The sequence below is a fragment of the Bos grunniens genome, chromosome X (assembly GCF_055505025.1).
Source record: "Bos grunniens cultivar Pamir isolate PY7600 chromosome X, Bosgru_T2T1.0, whole genome shotgun sequence".
Classification (NCBI taxonomy): Eukaryota; Metazoa; Chordata; class Mammalia; order Artiodactyla; family Bovidae; genus Bos; species Bos grunniens.
In genome coordinates this window covers 52,230,262-52,249,285 of record NC_141194.1, presented here as the reverse complement: position 1 = coordinate 52,249,285, position 19,024 = coordinate 52,230,262, and the positions used below count along the sequence as shown (strand labels likewise).

At 41.9% G+C, this 19,024-nt stretch overlaps 1 protein-coding gene across 1 annotated transcript; it reads right to left on the bottom strand.

Annotated features, from left to right (window-relative positions):
- Window positions 1–595: 595 nt before the first annotated feature.
- LOC147340348 (uncharacterized) lies at window positions 596–17,982 on the bottom strand. Its single transcript, XM_086388702.1, has 5 exons — window positions 17,719–17,982; window positions 4,073–4,150; window positions 3,463–3,601; window positions 2,941–3,066; window positions 596–708 (listed from the first exon to the last, which is right to left on the bottom strand). Exons 1-5 carry the CDS (start codon window positions 17,938–17,940, stop codon window positions 686–688), a joined length of 588 nt encoding a protein of 195 aa, XP_086244828.1. The 5' UTR covers window positions 17,941–17,982; the 3' UTR covers window positions 596–685.
- Window positions 17,983–19,024: the final 1,042 nt, after the last annotated feature.

Genomic DNA, 19,024 nt, shown 5'->3' with positions numbered 1-19,024 from the left:
CACCTAAAGAACATGTTATGACCAAATTTTTTTAACCCTAGAAGTGCAAGGGTGGTTTACATGTATAAGGTTACCAATGCAATTCACCACACTAATAGAAAAATGGAGGGAAAACAATTCTATGATCATCACTATTGATACATTATATGTGTTCGATGAAAATTAATCTATATTCAAGACGGCAAACTAGGGATAGAATGGAACTTACTCCGATAAAGTATATCTGCAAAAAACGCAACATAAACAGGTTGAAATGGAGAAGATTTTTCATTTCCTATTGGGAAAAATGCCAATTGTCACCTGCTTTAGTCAAGACTATTCTGGCCAGGTTTGTTCAATGCTGCAAAATGAGGACAGGTTTAAGGTTTAAGCCAGTAGAAACTGTTGATATTCAAATATAATAGTATATTTTGAAAAGCAAAAATAATCTAGATCTAAATTTTTGGAATTAATATGCATATTTAGAGGAACTGTTGGAGAGAAAGTCCATATACAAACATTCCATCTCTACATACATCCTCAACTAGACAATAAAAATCACAAACCATCAATTTTCAATAACATTAAATAGCCAGGGATAAATTTAACAAAAATGTGCAAGTAGAAAATGAAGCTTTATTCACAAAACTTTAACAGTCAAATACACAACATAAGAACAGCATAAATCGTTTCAGTTTATCTTCTTTCAAGCAAATGGTTGCCCTTCACCTATAATATAAACCTTAAAAAAGTTCCTCAGCAGAACTTTGATGATAGGAGAGGTATACAAAGCTCACTGCAGTTGTAGTTTTATAAAATGGACTAAAACAAGAACACTAAGGGTGACCCTTTGGCTTACCTTCAGTTAATCCTCTTGAGATTCTATAGACTTTTTAAGCATATTACCAGTATTGGTGATGTTTAGTTATTTAGTTACTGGAGTATGTTAAATAATATTTGTTTTTCTACCCTATTAGCCATTTCATTAATATTATGAAAATATCTGAGTTCCAGATTATACTCAGTTTTCATTCTGTAATATACTGTTAGTGTCTTGTTCATATTTCTTATTATGTATACTTGGGCTCTTTCCATTTTCTTCACAGTTATGTAAACTAAGAGGAGTGGACTAGCAGTTTGGGGTTGACAGATACAAACTATTACATTCAGAATGGATAAACAACAAGGTCCTACTATACAGCACAGGGAACTATGTCCAATCTCCTGTGATAAATCACAACGGAAAAGAATATTTTAAAATGTGTGTGTCTGTGTGTGTCTATATATATATATATGTATTAAAAATTATGGAAACTAGCACATTGTCTTTATTTATTAGTTGAGTTTATTTTCCTCTTCCTAACAATTCATACCTGTCTTTTATTAAGTATCTTTTCCTTTTCCCTTAGGTTTATTCTGTTGCTCTTTTTCTTACCTTTTATGTTGGATGTAGGATTTTGTATTTATGTACCTTGTAATTTATGTATTTTTCTTTTTAAATACCACACATATTTAGGGCTAAGAATTTTCTATGAGAACATTTTACTCATGTTCTGTAGTTACTTGAAAGTAGTCTGAAAGTTGTATTTTTGTCTAAATGTTCTAATGGAATGGAACAAAAATGTAAAGTGAAAATATTTAGAAGGCTAATACACAGTAAATTTTTCCCTAACTATGAAGTTCTTCCTTTAAAATCAGAACCATGCAATTCATTGTCAGCAATTGGGAAAACACGTATGTGAAAGATACTAAGTTGATTACGCAGGAAGAACTAGAGTTACAATCTTTGACCTTCAGAACTTTTTAAATTCATGTATCAAAGGAAAAATAACATACTTGATATGGTTAGAGATGATTATATCATGAGGCTCAGATTTTTATTAGTTCTTTAAGAGTGAAAGTGGGATGTAGAGCAAAAACCATCATAGTATTGTAAAGTAATGATCCTCCAAATAAAATAGGCAACACCCCTGCCCCCAAAAACATACCAAACATAGGGGCAGGTAGTGTGCTTAGCATATGTATCTTACTCACACCTGCCTTGAATATCACTGACTAAATGCACTCTCTCAACTAGAATAGCCACAGAAACAGGAAACTAGACTACCTTTTGCCATTTTATTATTCAGTCATTGCATGCTTCCCTGGGGAAAGGATTTAAAATCCAACTGTTTTTTTAAGAGCTAGAGAATTCAGAATTTGAGAGAATTTAACAAACATCAAGAGGAATGTTGGCTCATTTTCTTTAAAAAATTAATTTATTTATTTTAAATGGAAGCGAATTACTTTACAATATTGTGGTGCTTTTTGCCATACATTGACATGAATCAGCCACAGGTGAACATGTGTCCCCCATCAGAAAATGAAATCTCAATTCCCCTGTTATAATTTGACTCAAGATGATATTTTATGATAAATAAATCATAAAAAGAGTATTCTTCTATGCATTCCATCGAAGAGAATCAGAGAATGCAAAAATTAGCATTGACAAATTAGCTTTTTAGTGTATTTGTTCTGAATTCACAACTTACATGAGTAAAGTTGAGTTCAGAAGTTAAGGGATTTCACAGAATCACACACGTTATGTTAAAGCTTGTACTAGAACCTACTTGAATGCCGGAGCATGTTTCATATAAACTGATATTTATTACAAATAAATGCCATATTTGCTACAAGCAGAAATTATAAAAGAACCTGAAAATTATTAGCTGTTGCTTAAAGTACTAATACAAGAGAAGAAAATAGTTCCCTATTTTCAATTCGATATGGCTTTGATCCTGTCTGCTTCTTTATTTGAAAGTCTGTAAGTCAGGCACTCAGGCATCTGGGGTCTGAACTATCATTCAAAGAATATGTGAACTCTGTTATAAAAATAATAGTAATGTTCCCTCTATATTGTTAAAGATATAATATTCTGAAAAACAGAAACCACATAAATTACTTTCTGAATGGATGACATACCTGCTTCTGGCATTTCAACAGGCTCTGTATTTGATGCAAACTCCTCCCTGACATCATGACCATCTCCACCTTTACCCCCAGTCTTTGCCTCAGCCAATTCCTGGAGATCAGTTTCCAGGTCAGAATCTTTAAAAAAAATGTATCAATTCAGCTGTAAAGCATACAGTAGGGAATGATGATATTGATTCCCTCAGCATTATGACTTAAAAGTCTTAGGCTAGTATGGTAAAAATGTGATGAATAAGAACCTCAGGAGCATTATTCCAGGAACATTTTGCTGGAGAAAAAGGAAAGCAGAATTTTCCGAATGTTATCACCATTTTCTTTTCCCAGGGTTGTCCTCAGACAACTTAGTTGCCCCCTCTCTTTGTCTTGAAAACAAGGGAAAATTTGAGCGACCACACTGACCTGCAAACTATACTCTGCTCAGTTTTTTCGGAACTGTCTGAAGTCCTTTTCTAATGTTTCCTTTCCTCCTCTTACTGGTTATGTCTTAAGACATGATGCACACTTACACTTTACCTCCAGAGGCATCCTTCTCCTTCTCTTCATTATGATTCACCGGATCCTCTCCATTTACTTCCTCCTTCCCAGGTGTGATATCCTGACTCCCAGCTGGTGGTTCCTCTTCTTGAGGTTGCTCAACACTGGGCTGCTGGTCCTAGTAGAGTGTGCATGCAAATAAAAACTTTTGTTGTTAATACATCTAATAGCATAAATATACATAATACATAGATATATCTGATCATAAGTAAACCTAACAACATTTTCCCAACACAATTCTATGTACTTATTTTAATAAAGTTATTCTTCCCACAGAGAAGAGTTAGCTCCCATAAGAGTTACCCAGAAAGACTTTGGAAGTTATTTAAATCTATGTTGGGATGGAAGTATGCAGCCTGTTGTTAATAAGCAGGAGGAGGGAGTCACTGGGCACATTTCCAGGGAATGTAACAGTATACTCATAGGCAACGCCAGACTGTAATATATCTGGATCAATGTTCCTTCCTAAGACAAACTGTCACCCTTTATCAGCATGGAAGACCTTTATCACTGCATCTGTACTACTTAACATGATTTTCTCAAAAATAAATTTGTGTTAAGAGAAAACATCAAATGGTAAGGTACTCACAACCACAGGTTCATCCAGCTTGGGCAATCTTGATCTATAGGTCCCAATGTTGATGCTACTTGCCCACTGATATTTCTCCTGGAAAGTAGAATATAGTGATTTAGAAAATGTGTTTAAGAGCACAGCTATATTTGATCACTTTTATGACCATATGTTGACTTATTATTTTTTTTAATGTGATAATATTTTCAAAAGAAAATTCTGGTTAAGTTAGAGTGTACATGCATTCCAATTACACCAAATACAGTTGCTTGCAAAGCCATTTTTGTCTTTGCTATGCTGGCAGAGAAATCACCTTAAGGTACAAAGGAAGGCTGACTTTTTGTGAGGAAGTTTGATTTCACAACAGAATTCTCCATCATGAAGATATTTAGTGAAATACTGCTAGGAATTTAAAAATTCAGGACTATTGTTCTTGTCACACTCCTATTCACCAGACCTATTTCCCCCAACTCCCTTGGAATTCAGTTGGAACACGAAGAAAGGCTCAGTCTTTACAGCCTGACTATGGGGATTTTCTCAGTGTCTGTGGCTGAGGTGAGTCTGCATGCAGAGCAACCGGTCCACTTCTCTCTTGGTACCTTACTATAAAACCCATGATACATATGTATTATATGATTGTATGTTATGTATTATATGATTTCATGTCAATGGATTTCTGGAAAAGCACAACTATAGGCAGAGAAATATGTCTGTGGTTGCCAGGGTATAGGAGTGGAGGAAGGAGTCTGAAAGGAAATAGCCCAAGGGAGCATTTTCAAACCAATGGGACGTTTCATACATTTTTATTGTGCTGGCATTTACACAATGGTATGACTTCCCTGGTGGCGCAGACGGTTAAGCGTCTGTCTACAATGCGGGAGACCCGGGTTCGATCCCTGGGTCGGGAAGTTCCCTGGAGAAGGAAATGGCAATCCACTCCAGTACTATTGCCTGGAAAATCCCATGGACAAAGGAGCCTGGTAAGCTATAGTCCATGGCGTTGCAAAGAGTCGGACACGACTGAGCGATCTTTACCATAATGCATATGACAAAACTCGACAAACGGTAATGCTTTAATGCATTGACTTCTACTGTATATAAATTATATCTCAATACTTCTCACTTTTTTAAAAAAGGAAAAGGATCTTTTAAGTATGTAAATACTGGTTATTGTATCCATCTAGACCTTGAGTTCATAAACATAAAAATCTTATTTGAAATTCTTCCCAGACCTGGCCAACTTTCAGGATTCCCAATGACACCTTTGTACCCTTATGACAGGACACAGAAACTTGGTCTTAACCAGGTTTACAATTCCCTCTCCTTCACCTCAAGTCAATATTCTTGCTGAGTTCTGTCCATTCTACTTCAAAAATGTCTAATGCATCGACTTTTTCCCATGACCACCACATCTCCTCTAGTCCAAAGCCCCCCTCTATTTAATAGTCAACCCCCTTCTAACGGGTCTCTCACATCCACTCAGGGTGCCTGTCTCCCTCTCACCGCCCTCTCCCTCCCTCTCTTACAGTTGCACAACTGTTCATGACTTTCTAGATAAAGGCTACTGTCCTACATAAGAACTTGAAGGTATGGTCTAGCCCTTGCCCAGCTTGCTAACATCATGGAAAGTAGAGAATTCCCTTTTTGTCTCTCTTATTGAGCTTCATTCATACCCTCCAATTTCTCAAGCTTAGATTGTCCCATATTTCTGAAGCCTCTGGTTAGTAGACTCCTTCAAGCTAGGCTTCAACAGTATATGGAACGAGAACTTCCAGGTATACAAGTTGGTTTTGAAGAGGCAGAGAAACAATAGATAAAAGTGCAACCTTCATTTGATCATGGGGAAAGCAAGGGAATTCCAGAAACACATCTACTTCTGCTTCATTGACTAGACTACCTCAAGGCCTCTGACTGTGTGAATAACAAAAAATTGTGGAAAATTCTTAGAGATGGGAGTACCAGACTAGCTGACCTGTCTCCTGAGAAACCTGTATGAGGGTTAAGAAGTAACAGTTAGAATAAAACATGGAACAACAGACTGGCTCAAAATTGGGAAAGGAGTAAGACAAGGTTGTATAGTGTCACTCTGCTTATTCAACTTAAATGCAGAGCACATCATGGGAAATGATGGGCTGGATGACTCACAAGCTAGAATCAAGGTTGCTGGCAGAAATATCAACAAGCTCAGATATGCAGATCATACCACTTTAATGGCAGAAACTGAAGAAGAACTAAAGAACTTCTTGCTGCGAGTAAAATAGGAGGATGAAAAGGCTGGCTTAAAACTCAACATTCAAAAATATAAGATTATGGCATCTACTCCTATCATTTCACAGAAAACAGAAGCGGGGAAGTGGATGCACAGACAGATTTAATTTTGGAGGCTCCAAAATCTCTGTGGATGGTGATTGCTGCCATGTAATTAAGACACTTGATCCTTGGAAGAACAGCTATGACAAAGATAGTATGCATGCAAGCTCATTGCTTCAGTCGTTTCTGACTCTTTATGACTCCACGGACTGTAGCCTGCCAGGTGCCTCTGTCCATGGGATTCTCCAGGAGAGAATACCTTAGTGGATTGCCATGCCCTCCTCCCATGGGGCATGGCAGGGCATCTTCCCAACCCAGGGGTGAAACCCATGACTCCTGCATCCCATGCATTGCAGGAAGGTTTTTTTTTTTTTTGCCAATGTATTCATGTTTTAATTGAAGGATAATTGCTTTACAGAATTTTGTTGTTTTCTGTCAAACATCAACAAGAATCAGCCATAGATACATACCGGGGTCCAGCCCCAGCAGGATTCAGGGATTCCCTCAGGAGGATGGCGTCGGTGATAAGGAAAGTAAAGAGGAGAGAAAGAGGCTTGATCTTCCTTGATCTGCACAGAAAGCCAATAAACCTCTTGACATGGAACTTTCTCTGTTCACGGAGGCCGCAGGCACCCCTTGGTGGGGTGAGGACGCAGGACACTCCCTCCCAGGTGAAGACGCAGGGCGCCTTCCTGCATCTGGTCTTAGATCTGATCAGGTCTTAGAAGCCCAAGCAAAATAGTGAACTCAGAGAGCCCCTGTGCCCCAAGGAGTCATCCTGAAAGAAGAAGACAGAGATAATGAAAGAAAAGGAAAGAAAGAATGACACGGTGAGACCAAGCTTCGGTGAGCAAGGCCCATAACTCTGTTTTCAAAAGGAACTTTTATACCTTGACTTGTACATAGAGGGAAATGAAAAATGCAAAGTCATGCAGAGTCAGCCCAAACATTACATCTGTCTTGTCTTTATTGAAACCAGGATTTTTTCTGCATACCTTTCCCATAAACAATGTTGTATAGATTATCTTCTGGCCTTGGAGGCCTGTGGACATTTTATGACCCTTTTTTGATAAAGGCTGCTCAACCAGAAAACTTATTTTCTGGTTTGAAAATTATAATGTTTATAATTATATAAAAAATTATAAATATTTATATTTCTAATCTATGTCAGCCTCAGAAAGTGCTAAACAGAGTTACATTCTCACGGAGCAAAGCTGCAGTGAGTTACAACAAAGAAAGAACCAATTAGCTCAAAGGTCTGATGTGGTTAATTCCAAGGCTGCTGCTTGTTTTCCTACATTCCAACTATGCTAACCAATGCACTCCCAGGTGCACAATGGATAAGGGATGTGGGCACTTGGCAGCAAGCATTGGCCCAACAATGAAGCCCTTTACCAGTACTATTTTAATAATTTTTCACCCCTTAAAGGACTCTATGCTCATTAGGACTTTTAGAATGTTTTGGCTTCCCATGCCTTTCAAGGTTGGGGAGTTGTGAATAATCATGTGTGTTAATTGCAAGAGTATGGATAAACCTGTCATGCAACGTCAACAGAGGGGTTTGAATTGAAACACTCCTATCATGCCCAGGAGACTTATGAACTGAAGCCCTAAGTTGACTTTTTCCAGAGAAAGGTGGTCGGGGACAGCCCCCTGTTAATGTCAGAAGAGTTGGTGAAAGGCACAAAATAGTAAGACAGACAGATTCTGGTTTGGGGGTAGATGCTCGAGCAGGTCCAGGGGGTCCCTCGAGTCTTGATCCGCCTTGCTCGTCAGGTCTCTTCCTCATGACCTTGTTATGGGTGGGATCTCCCATGCTGGCTCCCGGCAGATACACCCATGCAGGCGGATTCTTTACCACTGAGCCACCAGGGAAGCCTATGTCAAACCTAGACAGCATAGTATAAAGCAGAGACATCACTTTGCCAACAAAGGTCCATATAGTCAAAACTATGGCTTTTTCAGTAGTCATGTACAGACGTGTGAGTTCGATCATTAAGAAGGCTGAGTGACAAAGAATTGACGCTTTCAGTTTGTGGTGCTGGAGAAGACACTTGAGAATCCCTCAGACCACAAGGATATCAAAACAGCCAATCCTAAAGGAAACCAACTGTGAACGTTCACTGGCAGGGCCGATGCTGAAGTGGAAGCTCCAATACTTTAGCCACCTGATGGGAAGAGCTGACTCACAGGAAAAGACCCTGATACTGGTGATCAGGATGGGAAGCGTAAAGCAAGTTATGCCCTGGTGACTGCTGAACAGGTTTTAGAAGCAAAATCTCTCCCCCAGGGAACCAGTGCTCAGTTAGCGGAACTTATGGCTCTGACCCGAGCTCTAGAGTTAAGTGAAGGGCAGCGAGCAAATATCTACACTGATTCTAAGTATGCTTATTTGACTTTACACGCTCATGCTGCAATATGGAAAGAAAAACAGTTTAAAAGGGCAACAGGAGAACCTATTTAGCATTTATTTCAGAGAGATCCAGAGACTTTTAACGACTATATATTGTCCTAAAGGAGTAGCTGTTACGCATTGCAAAGGGCACAGCAGGGATGGGAGTAAAGTAGCTGAAGGTAATCAGCTGGCTGATGTCAAGCCAGAAAAGTGGCACTTTAGGAAACCCCTTCACTGCAGATGCCTTTGATCTGGACAGGTCCTGTGGAACAGGAAAAACCGCAATATACTGAGGAAGAAATAGAAAGATATGTGAAAAGAGGAGCAAAGATTACTGATAAAGGATGGCTACAGTCCGAGGATGGACAATTAACAATTCCTGAAAAGACTCAATGGAAAATTCTTAAGGGTTTACACCACAGTTTTCATTGAGATGTAGAGAGTACTTAACAGATAGCTTCTCATTTGTTTGAAGGTAAAAATGTAGTGAAAACTTTAAAGGACATTATCAAAAGATGTGAGGTTTGTCAGAAAAATAACCCAAAGACTGAAAAGCTAGCAAAATCTGGATTACAACGAAGTGGAAAATATCCTGGAGAAGACTGGGAAATTGATTTTATTCATATGCCAAAAGCTAAGGGATATTCTTGCTCACAAGTTTGGGTGGACACTTTTCCTGGATGGATTGAGGCTTTTCCCTGTTTGCAGTGAACAGGCTAAGGAAGTTATAAGAATTTTAATCCATGAAATTATCCCCAGGTTTGGGCTGCCACGGAGGCTTCAGAGTGACAATGGCACCACCTTTGAAGCTGCTCTAACTCAGGGAGTGTCTAAAGCTCTAGGAATAGAAGCTCACTTACACTGTTACTGGAGACCCCAATCCTCAGGAAAGGTTGAAAAAGCTAACGACATTATCAAAAGACATCAGCGCAAATTAACTCAAGAGACACAGGACAATTGGATTAAAGTTCTACCCATAGTTTTAATGAGGGCTGGGACTGCCCCCCAAAAGGAGGGACTGCCCCCCTTTCAATGTATTTATAGGAAGGCCTTTATTATGCAAGGACATTGTTATAGACGCTGAAGCCTTAGGATTAACTAATTATGTAACTCAGCTCTCAATTTTTCAGCAGACATTAATGGAATTCCAGCAGGTGACTACTGACCCAGCCTCTGCGTTAAGCAACCCTCTATTTGAGCCAGGAACAGAGGTCCTGATAAAAACACTGGGATCTGAGGGCCAATCCCTCGAACCCCTCTGGGAAGGCCCTTACCAGGTTATTCTTTCTTCTCCCACAGCTGTCAAAGTGCCAGGAATAGATTCATGGGTGCATCACACTCAAGTTAAGAGGTGGCATCCTGACCAGAACTAAGTCATGTCATTTTATGTCTTTACTTTCTATGCTATGACTTTGTACTTTTCAGATGGCCCTGATAATCTATGTGAGCCTACTTCTGACTCCAAAAATCCTGAGTTTGCCGTTTGATCCTCAAAACAATGCCTTCCTGTCCTGGGCTCACTCCTATGCTGCATTCCACAATCAGTCTAACTGCTGGGTCTGCAGAGTGCTCCCCTCTTCATCAGTGGAAGGCTTCCCATGGTGGACATCTCCACTTCAAGGAAAAGACTTTCTCCAACTCTGCGAATACCTTCGACAACAATCGTATGTGATGCCTCTTCTTAATCTGATGACATCTAACAACCCTAAGATGGACTGGTGCAACACTTTGTACTTTAATTATGGACATAACGTGGCTTTTAATGTGATTATACATTGTCTTGGTTTAATGACTATTTCGCTACACAGAAGGTAAATGGGTCTAGATCTAGTGGCGTTTTATCTGACGTTTATCAAATATGGGATGATTGAGGTTATATGGCTAACTCCTGAAAAAGGACGTCTAATGTCTACTGCCCATATATGCTGGGGACAAATAGAGCCATCCCCAGAAGTTAGCCAACAACTTTATAATGATTGGAAACAACTGGAACTTTTGCCTCAGGAAATATGCAAGGTAATCATTCCCGTATTTTCCAACCCCAGTTCAGGTCCTCCCTTTGCCTGGCCAGGCACTGATTGGGACTGGATATCTCAGTCACACTGGCTTGCTCCAAACGGGACCTACTGGGTATGTGGCTCTTACCTATGGGCATGGCTTCCCCCTGGCTGGATACGGAGATGCACCCAAGGTATAGCTTTAACTCACGGCTTTATATTTCCAGAGCTTCCAGAAAAGCCTGCTAATTTACCACACCTTACAACTCTGTGGGCAAGGTCTGTATTTCACTGGTATGATTATTTGGCTTCAGTGTTTGTTCCCTCTCTGGGAACTACAGATGTTCTGCTATGAGCGGATGCTTTGACTAATTTTACACAACAGGCATTACAAGATTCTCAAAAAGCTATTTCAGCTCTTCAGTTCAGTTCAGTTCAGTTCAGTTGCTCAGTTGTGTCCAACTCTTTGCGACCCCATGAGTTGCAGGACACCAGGCCTCCCTGTCCATCACCATCTCCCATGGTTCACTCAAACTCACGTCCCTGGAGTCGGTGATACCATCCAGCCATCTCATCCTCTGTCGTCCCCTTTTCCTCCTGCCCCCAATCCCTCCCAGCATCAGAGTTTCCAATGAGTCATCTTTTCCAATGAGTCAACTCTTCGCATGAGGTGGCCAAAGTACTGGAGTTTCAGCTTTAGCATCATTCCTTCCAAAGAACACCCAGGGCTGATCTCCTTTAGAATGGACTGGTTGTTAACACCCAAAAAAGATGTCCTTTTCATTATAGGGGACTGGAATGCAAAAGTAGGAAGTCAAGAAACACTTGGAGTAACAGGCAAATTTGGCCTTGGAATATGGAATGAAGCAGGGCAAATGCTAATAGAATTTTGCCAAGAGAACGCACTGGTCATAGCAAACACCCTCTTCCAACAACACAAGAGAAGACTCTACACATGGACATCACCAGATGGTCAACACCGAAATCAGATTGATTATATTCTTTGCAGCCAAAGATGGAGAAGCTCTATACAGTCAGCAAAAGAAGACCGGGAGCAGACTGTGGCTCAGATCATGAGCTCCTTATTGCCAAATTTCAGCTCTTAATGCTGAACAAATACAAATTAGAAAGGTGGTTTTACAAAACAGATTGGCCTTAGATATTGTGACAGCTGCACGAGGAGGAAGTTGTGCCATTATTCATACCCAGTGCTGTACATATATACCTGATATGAGCACTAATGGTACTCATTTTACTAAACAGATGAACAAGATGATTCAGGCCATGTATGCTCCTGAAGCCTCAATTGCCTCACTTTGGGAGACGTTAACTAGTTCCCCATGGTGGAAAACTATCTTGATTGCAATAATTCTGATTGTTCTGTTTTTGCTGTTTGCTCCCTGCACCTGTAACTGTGTAGCTGGATTTGTTTCTAGCCACATGAAGGCTTTTAAGTTGCAAATGGTTGCTCAAACTCCTGCAACTGCTGCAGCTTCCTCCAACTACTACTTGTCAACAGAAATGACAACAGCTAGAATTGCCTTGGAATATACCATATGGCACATACTGTCCTGACAATTTCCCATGTCTTAACATGGTCAGTAGTCTACATTGCCCCGTGAAGTAGTTAAATTTACCCCAAGCTAGTGTTAACTCAGTGAAACTAAGCCATGCAGTGTGGGGCCACCCAACATGGGCGGGTCATGGTGGAGAGGTCTGACAGAATGTGGTCCACTGGAGAAGGGAATGGCAAACCACTTCACTATTCTTGCCTTGAGAACCCCATAAACAGTATGAAAAGGCAAAATGATAGGATACTGAAAGAGGAACTCCCCAGATCATGAACTCCTTACTGCCAAATTCAGATTTAAATTGAAGAAAGTAGGGAAAACCACTAGACCATTCAGGCATGACCTAAATCAAATCCCATATGATTGTACAGTGAAAGCGAGAAATAGATTTACACGACTAGATCTGATAGATAAGAGTGCCTGATGACGTATGGACGGAGGTTCGTGACATTGTACAGGAGACAGGGATCAAGACAATCCCCATAGAAAAGAAAAGCAAAAAAGCAAAATGGCTGTCTGAGGAGGCCTTATAAATAGCTCTGAAAAGAAGAGAAGAGAAAAGCAAAGGAGAAAAGGAAAGATATAAGCATCTGAATGCAGAGTTCCAAAGAATAACAAGGAGAGATAAGAAAGCCTTCCTGAGAGATCAATGCAAAGAAATAGAGGAAAACAACAGAATGGGAAAGACTAGAGATCTCTTCAAGAAAATTAGATATACCAAGGGAACATTTCATGCAAAGATGGGCTTGATAAAGGACAGAAATGGTATGGACCTAACAGAAGCAGAAGATATTAAGAAGAGGTGGCAAGAATACACAGAAGAACTGTACAAAAAAGATCTTCACGATCCAGATAATCACGATGGTGTGATCACTCACCTAGAGCCAGACATCCTGGAATGTGAAGTCAAGTGGGCCTTAGAAAGCATCACTACGAACAAAGCTAGTGGAGGTGATGGAATTCCAGTTGAGCTACTTCAAATCCTGAAAGATGATGCTGTGAAAGTGCTGCACTCAATATGCCAGCAAGTTTGGAAAACTCAGCAGTGGCCACAGGACTGGAAAAGGTCAGTTTTCATTCCAATCTCAAAGAAAGGCAATGTCAAAGTTGCTCAAACTACCACACAATTGCACTCATCTCACATGCTAGTAAAGTAATGCTCAAAATTCTCCAAGCCAGGCTTCAGCAATACGTGAACCGTGAACTTCCAGATGTTCAAGCTGGTTTTAGAAAAGGCAGAGGAACCAGAGATCAAATTGCCAACATCCGCTGGATCATCGAAAAACCAAGAGAGTAGCAGAAAACATTCAACTTCTGCTCTACTGACTATGCCAAAGCCTTTGACTGTGTGGATCACAATAAACTGTGGAAAATTCTGAAAGACATGGGAATACCAGACCATCTGACCTGCCTCTCGAGAAACCTGTATGCAGGTCAGGAAGCAACAGTTAGAACTGGACATGGAACAACAGACTGGTTCCAAATAGGAAAAGGAGTACGTCAAGGCTGTATATTGTCACCCTGCATATTTAAATTCTGTGCAGAGTACATCATGAGAAATGCTGGGCTGGAAGAAGCACAAGCTGGAATTAAGATTGCCTGGAGAAATATCAATAACCTCAGATATGCAGATGACTCTACCCTTATGGCAGAAAGTGAAGAGGAACTAAAAAGCCTCTTGATGAAAGTGAAAGAGGAGAGTGAAAAAGTTGGCTTAAAGCTCAACATTCAGAAAACGAAGATCGTGGCATCTGGTCCCATCACTTCATGAGAAAGAGATGAGGAAACAGTGGAAACAGTGTCAGACTATTTTGGGGGGCTCCAAAATAACTGCAGATGGTGACTGCAGTCATGAAATTAAAAGACGCTTACTCCTTGGAAGGAAAGCTATGACCAACCTAGATAGCATATTCAAAAGCAGAGACATTACTTGGCCAACAAAGGTCCGTCTAGTCAAGGCTATGGTTTTTCCAGTAGTCATGTATGGATGTGAGAGTTGGACTGTGAAGAAAGCTGAGTGCCAAAGAATTGATGCTTTTGAACTGTGGTGTTGGAGAAGACTCTTGAGAGCCCCTTGGACTGCAAGGAGATCCAACCAGTCCATTCTAAAGGAGATCAGTCCTGGGTGTTCTTTGGAAGGAATGATGCTGAAGCTGTAACTCCAATACTTTGGCCACCTCATGCGAAGAGTTGACTCATTGGAAACGACCCTGATGTTGGAAGGGATTGAGGGCAGGAGGAGAAGGAGACGACAGAGGATCAGATGGCTGGATGGCATAACTGACTCGACGGACATGAGTCTGAGTGAACTGTGGGAGTTGGTGATGGACAGGGAGGCCTGGTGTGCTGTGATTGATGGGATCGCAAAGAGTCGGACACGACTGAGTGACTGAACTGAACTCAACTGAGTGTTTCCATGTGGTTAAAGGGGGAATGAGGCACAGAGGCACTACGTAACTTGTTCAGTGTCTCCAGCATTAAGGGAGCCAGAGGTCTGGATGCACTGTGGAAAACTCTGTGTGTTCTGTATTTATCAGTCAAGAGTAAGATCCAATGGCTGTGGCAAAATATATAGAATAACAGCTACCACATAACATAAATTGATCTTACATCATAGAAATGCACACTAAATAGAAATCTGATTTCTTCAGAAATCTTTCAAATGGAGGCTTGACAAGACTGGCATCAGGATGTTTTGTAGACACGATGGTCTCAGAGCCTCCTCAGAACAGCAGACAGCATGTCAGTGAGTCTCCTAGGCTGGTGGTCTTGGGTTTGTGCATCAGAGAAAGCAGGAAACCCCTGTCACATGCTCTCAATGGAGACAGACCCTGGCAGCAGGCAAAATCAGACCATGCCTCTGCTCTGGTAGTGCCTAGACAAGTTGTCCATGTCAATCAGAACTGAGGAACTCTTTTAAAAAGTGCAGATTCCATGATCTACACTCAGTGAATCTCACTCAGTGTGGCTACAACAGTGCCCTAGAATCTGTGAGATTTCACTACACTTGGGAAACTCTCAGGGACTTTATTAAACCCCTTTGGTAGTGAGATTGTCAGCAAAATAAGGAAAGTAGAGATCGGAACAGATATTAGAAAAAATATATAGATAATCAACAAAACCCAAAGCTGGCTCTTTCAAAAGGTCAATATGAATTCATAAGTTTCCACCAAGAAGAATAAAAAAAAAGATAACTAAAGACAAAACTTACCACTTTCAGGAAAGAAATAGGTTACAGATGCGGATGACCACAAACTGTGGGAGAAACTGAAATAGCAGCACAAGGCCCCTTTTGATGAGAGCTACGTGCCAAACCCAGCACATCACAGGATTCCTGACATTCAGGAGCACGCCAAGTAGATTTCCATGCCAGGACTGTTGCATTTATTGTTCCTTCTGTCTGGAATGCTCTTCTCTTAGGTAACCCCACAGCCTGTTCCCTTACTTCCTCCAGATCTCTGCTTACTTGCCATCTTTCAGGAAGTCTTTCCCTCATTATCTTGAATAAAACAATAACATCATACCTACATACACCGCTTCCCCTATCTAGCAATATCTTTCTTCATAGCGCCTGCCACCCTTGATTATTTACTGACCACCAAGTCTATGAAATGAGAGACTTGGTTGGTTTTGTCCTGCCCCAAACTCCTCCAATAGTGCTCAGGTCTATGGCAGGTGCTCAGAAAACATTTGCTGAAGTACAGTCTGGAGCCAGGCCCTTTACACACATTGCTAACATGCACAGGTACCCTCCAAGATGGGCACTGGCCCCATTGTTAATTATGATATGAACTGAGATTTCAGGAGACAAGTGATACACTCAACAACACACAGTCAGCATGTCAGGTTCCAGGCTTCAGAATCATATCTGCCAGCTTCCAAATCCTCAGTTCCCGGACAGAGACTTCACAGCCAAGAACATAAGAGGTTTTATTTCTAACACAAAGACTCCAAACAGCTCATAGATACCCAGAGACACCAAAAAGAGCTCACTGAATCTCTGCACAGAGAGTGTACAACTCGAGACTCAGATCGTCAAACACAATGAAACCATAACCATACACACTGTGACAAAGACCCTCCAAACAGACCAAAGTCTTCCAGACAGAAACAAATGAGAACTGCACAGATACTTCACATCATGGAGACTGACTCCCAAACCACTGGGACGCTTACTGACCCAATACAAAACCCTCTAACAGAAAGACAGAAGTTTTAATAATAACTCAAGAACATCATGTAATCTTAAGATTAATTTCCCAGGCAAATGAAAAACTTGCAACCTGTGCATAGATCCCGAAGCAGCTGATAGTTTACACCTTTACACTGACCCATCCTTAAAGCAGCACAGAGGCATCACAGCTTGGAACACAGAATCAAAAGCTCAGTGATCTCACATTCTGGGGTTCAGACGCCTACACAGAGATCTCTCACCCAGGGACTGAAAAGCCAGCAAGCTCCAAAGATGCACATCCCGGTATACAGGCACACATCCTAGAGGCTTTGTACTATGGCTCACAAAATCCACTCAGATCAAATATCCCAACACTCAGAACCTTGCCAAAAGCCTCAAGAAGATCAAATGTACCCAAACAACACCTGTGTTGTCACACGAAGCAATACACAATCCCAAGCTGCCAGATACAGTTTATTCTCCAGGGAGAGACACCAAACTCAGAGACCTCTCCCTGGACTTGAATTGCATGCATTTGTGTGAATGACCAGAGAAGGCACTGGCGACCCACTCCAGTACTCTTGCCTGGAAAACCCCGTGGACAGAGGAGCGTGGTAGGCTGCAGTCCATGGGGTCGCTAAGAGTCGGAGACGACTGAGCGACTTCACTTTCACTTTTCACTTTCATGGATTGGAGAAGGAAATGGCAACTCACTCCAGTGTTCTGGCCTGGAGAATTCTAGGGACGGGGAGTCTAGTGGGCTGCCATCTATGGGGTCGCACAGAGTCGGACACGATTGACGCGACTTAGCAGCAGCAGCTGTGTGAATGACCGTGCACTGCCACACGATCCAGATTGAGCGAGAGCTAAACAAGAATGAAACGCTGTCACCATGCACAACCAGCGACTGCGCCAAACCTCGCCACTAACCAGGGCAGCTATTCGACCCCTTTGGGAAAAGCAATAAGACTCGGAGGGAAATTGTATGCTCTGAAAAGTCGCGCACGCCAACGCAGGAGCACGTGTATACAGGCGCCTCTTGCCCTCAGTTCCTGTTGTGCGACCAAAACTGCCTGCAATCACGCGGTGGCCAATCACTGCCCAGAACGCTTCCCTGACTCCACACCCAAACCGACAGCCAGTCTCTCGCTCCGTAGTGGTCCCACAAACGAAGGGGTGGAGTTGAAAAAGAGACGGAAAAAGTTTCCGCTTAATACCTGTGTCCACTCGGATTCAAAAGCAGTGGGAAGACGAAGAGGAGCGAGTGGGGATGGACCTAGTGGCGCCATGAGTGCCGCTGCTGGGAACTGTGGTCCATGCCCGACGCGGTGTAAGGGGACCCTCTCTGTTGTCACACGCCCTCTCCCAATGGTACCTTCCAGAGTGGGCGGTCTTTCCGCTACCCCTCGGTGGTACATCCCAGGACTGAACTGTTTCATCTCGCGCGCCCCTTGCTGGTGGGGTTGGGGATCAGCAGATATAGATGCCTGTGAACCATTCCAGGAGGATCCACAAAGGGCAGAAGGGCAAGGTTAGGGGGAAAACCCCACAGATTTCTGCAATTTGGGACTCAGAAAAAAGTCTTAGTAAACTGAAGATTACATCTCTATGGTGATCACTGTCGTAACAGAGCATGGAAAACACTTTATCTTTGCTGGGCATTGTGATTGTTTGTGCTTTCCTGTTCAATACAAAATAGGTCTCATGGGGGAAAGCCAGCCGCAGTCCCCCAAGGGGCAGGATAGATAAAGCTTCCGACTGGGATCTGCAGGCCTGGTGTGGTAAAGCCCTCTTTCGCTCACTGCGAGTAATACGTGGAAGAGACAACAGGACCTTCCATTCTGTTAGGAAAGGGGTCAACGCCGAGGGAACCCAAGGACACCACCACGTAGGTGAGATAAAGACCATGGCTTTGTCACCACCTTGTCATCCCTGAATATGTTTCCTAGCAGAATCCTCAGCCTGTCTAGCTATGCCTCTCTCAACAAATTTAAATTTGTGTATTCATTCCATCATTCATTCATTCTCTCCAAAGTATGTGTCAAGCACAACTGTGTGTGTTAGGACAGAGAAAATCAACCTTTTCCTCATGGAGCTTACATTCTGTTGGGATCATGTGGTCCCCAAATACAAGTAATGTATCAGGTGTTTGTAAGTGCCGTGATTAAAATTAAATCGGGATACTGAAATAGAGAGAGGGGGTGATATTTAGAAAGAGTAGTCAGGGAAGTTCTAAGATTGTGACATTTGAGCAACAGCCTAGAGGAGATATGCCTATCAAAAGTATCCTAGACAGAGGTAAGGCCAGTGGAAAAGCTGGGGAGTAGAACCCTGTGTAGTGCGTATGAAAACAGTGAGGAGGGCAATGTGACAGGCACAGCATGATGGAGGGAGAGTGAAGAGATTGGGTGACAGAAGTGATGAGGGCCAGGTCCCTTGGGCCTTCTGGCCATTGGGAGGATTTGGACTTGAACCACAGGAGGGTTCTTATCAGAGAAGTCCCCAGGCTTCTTTCCGAGGCCC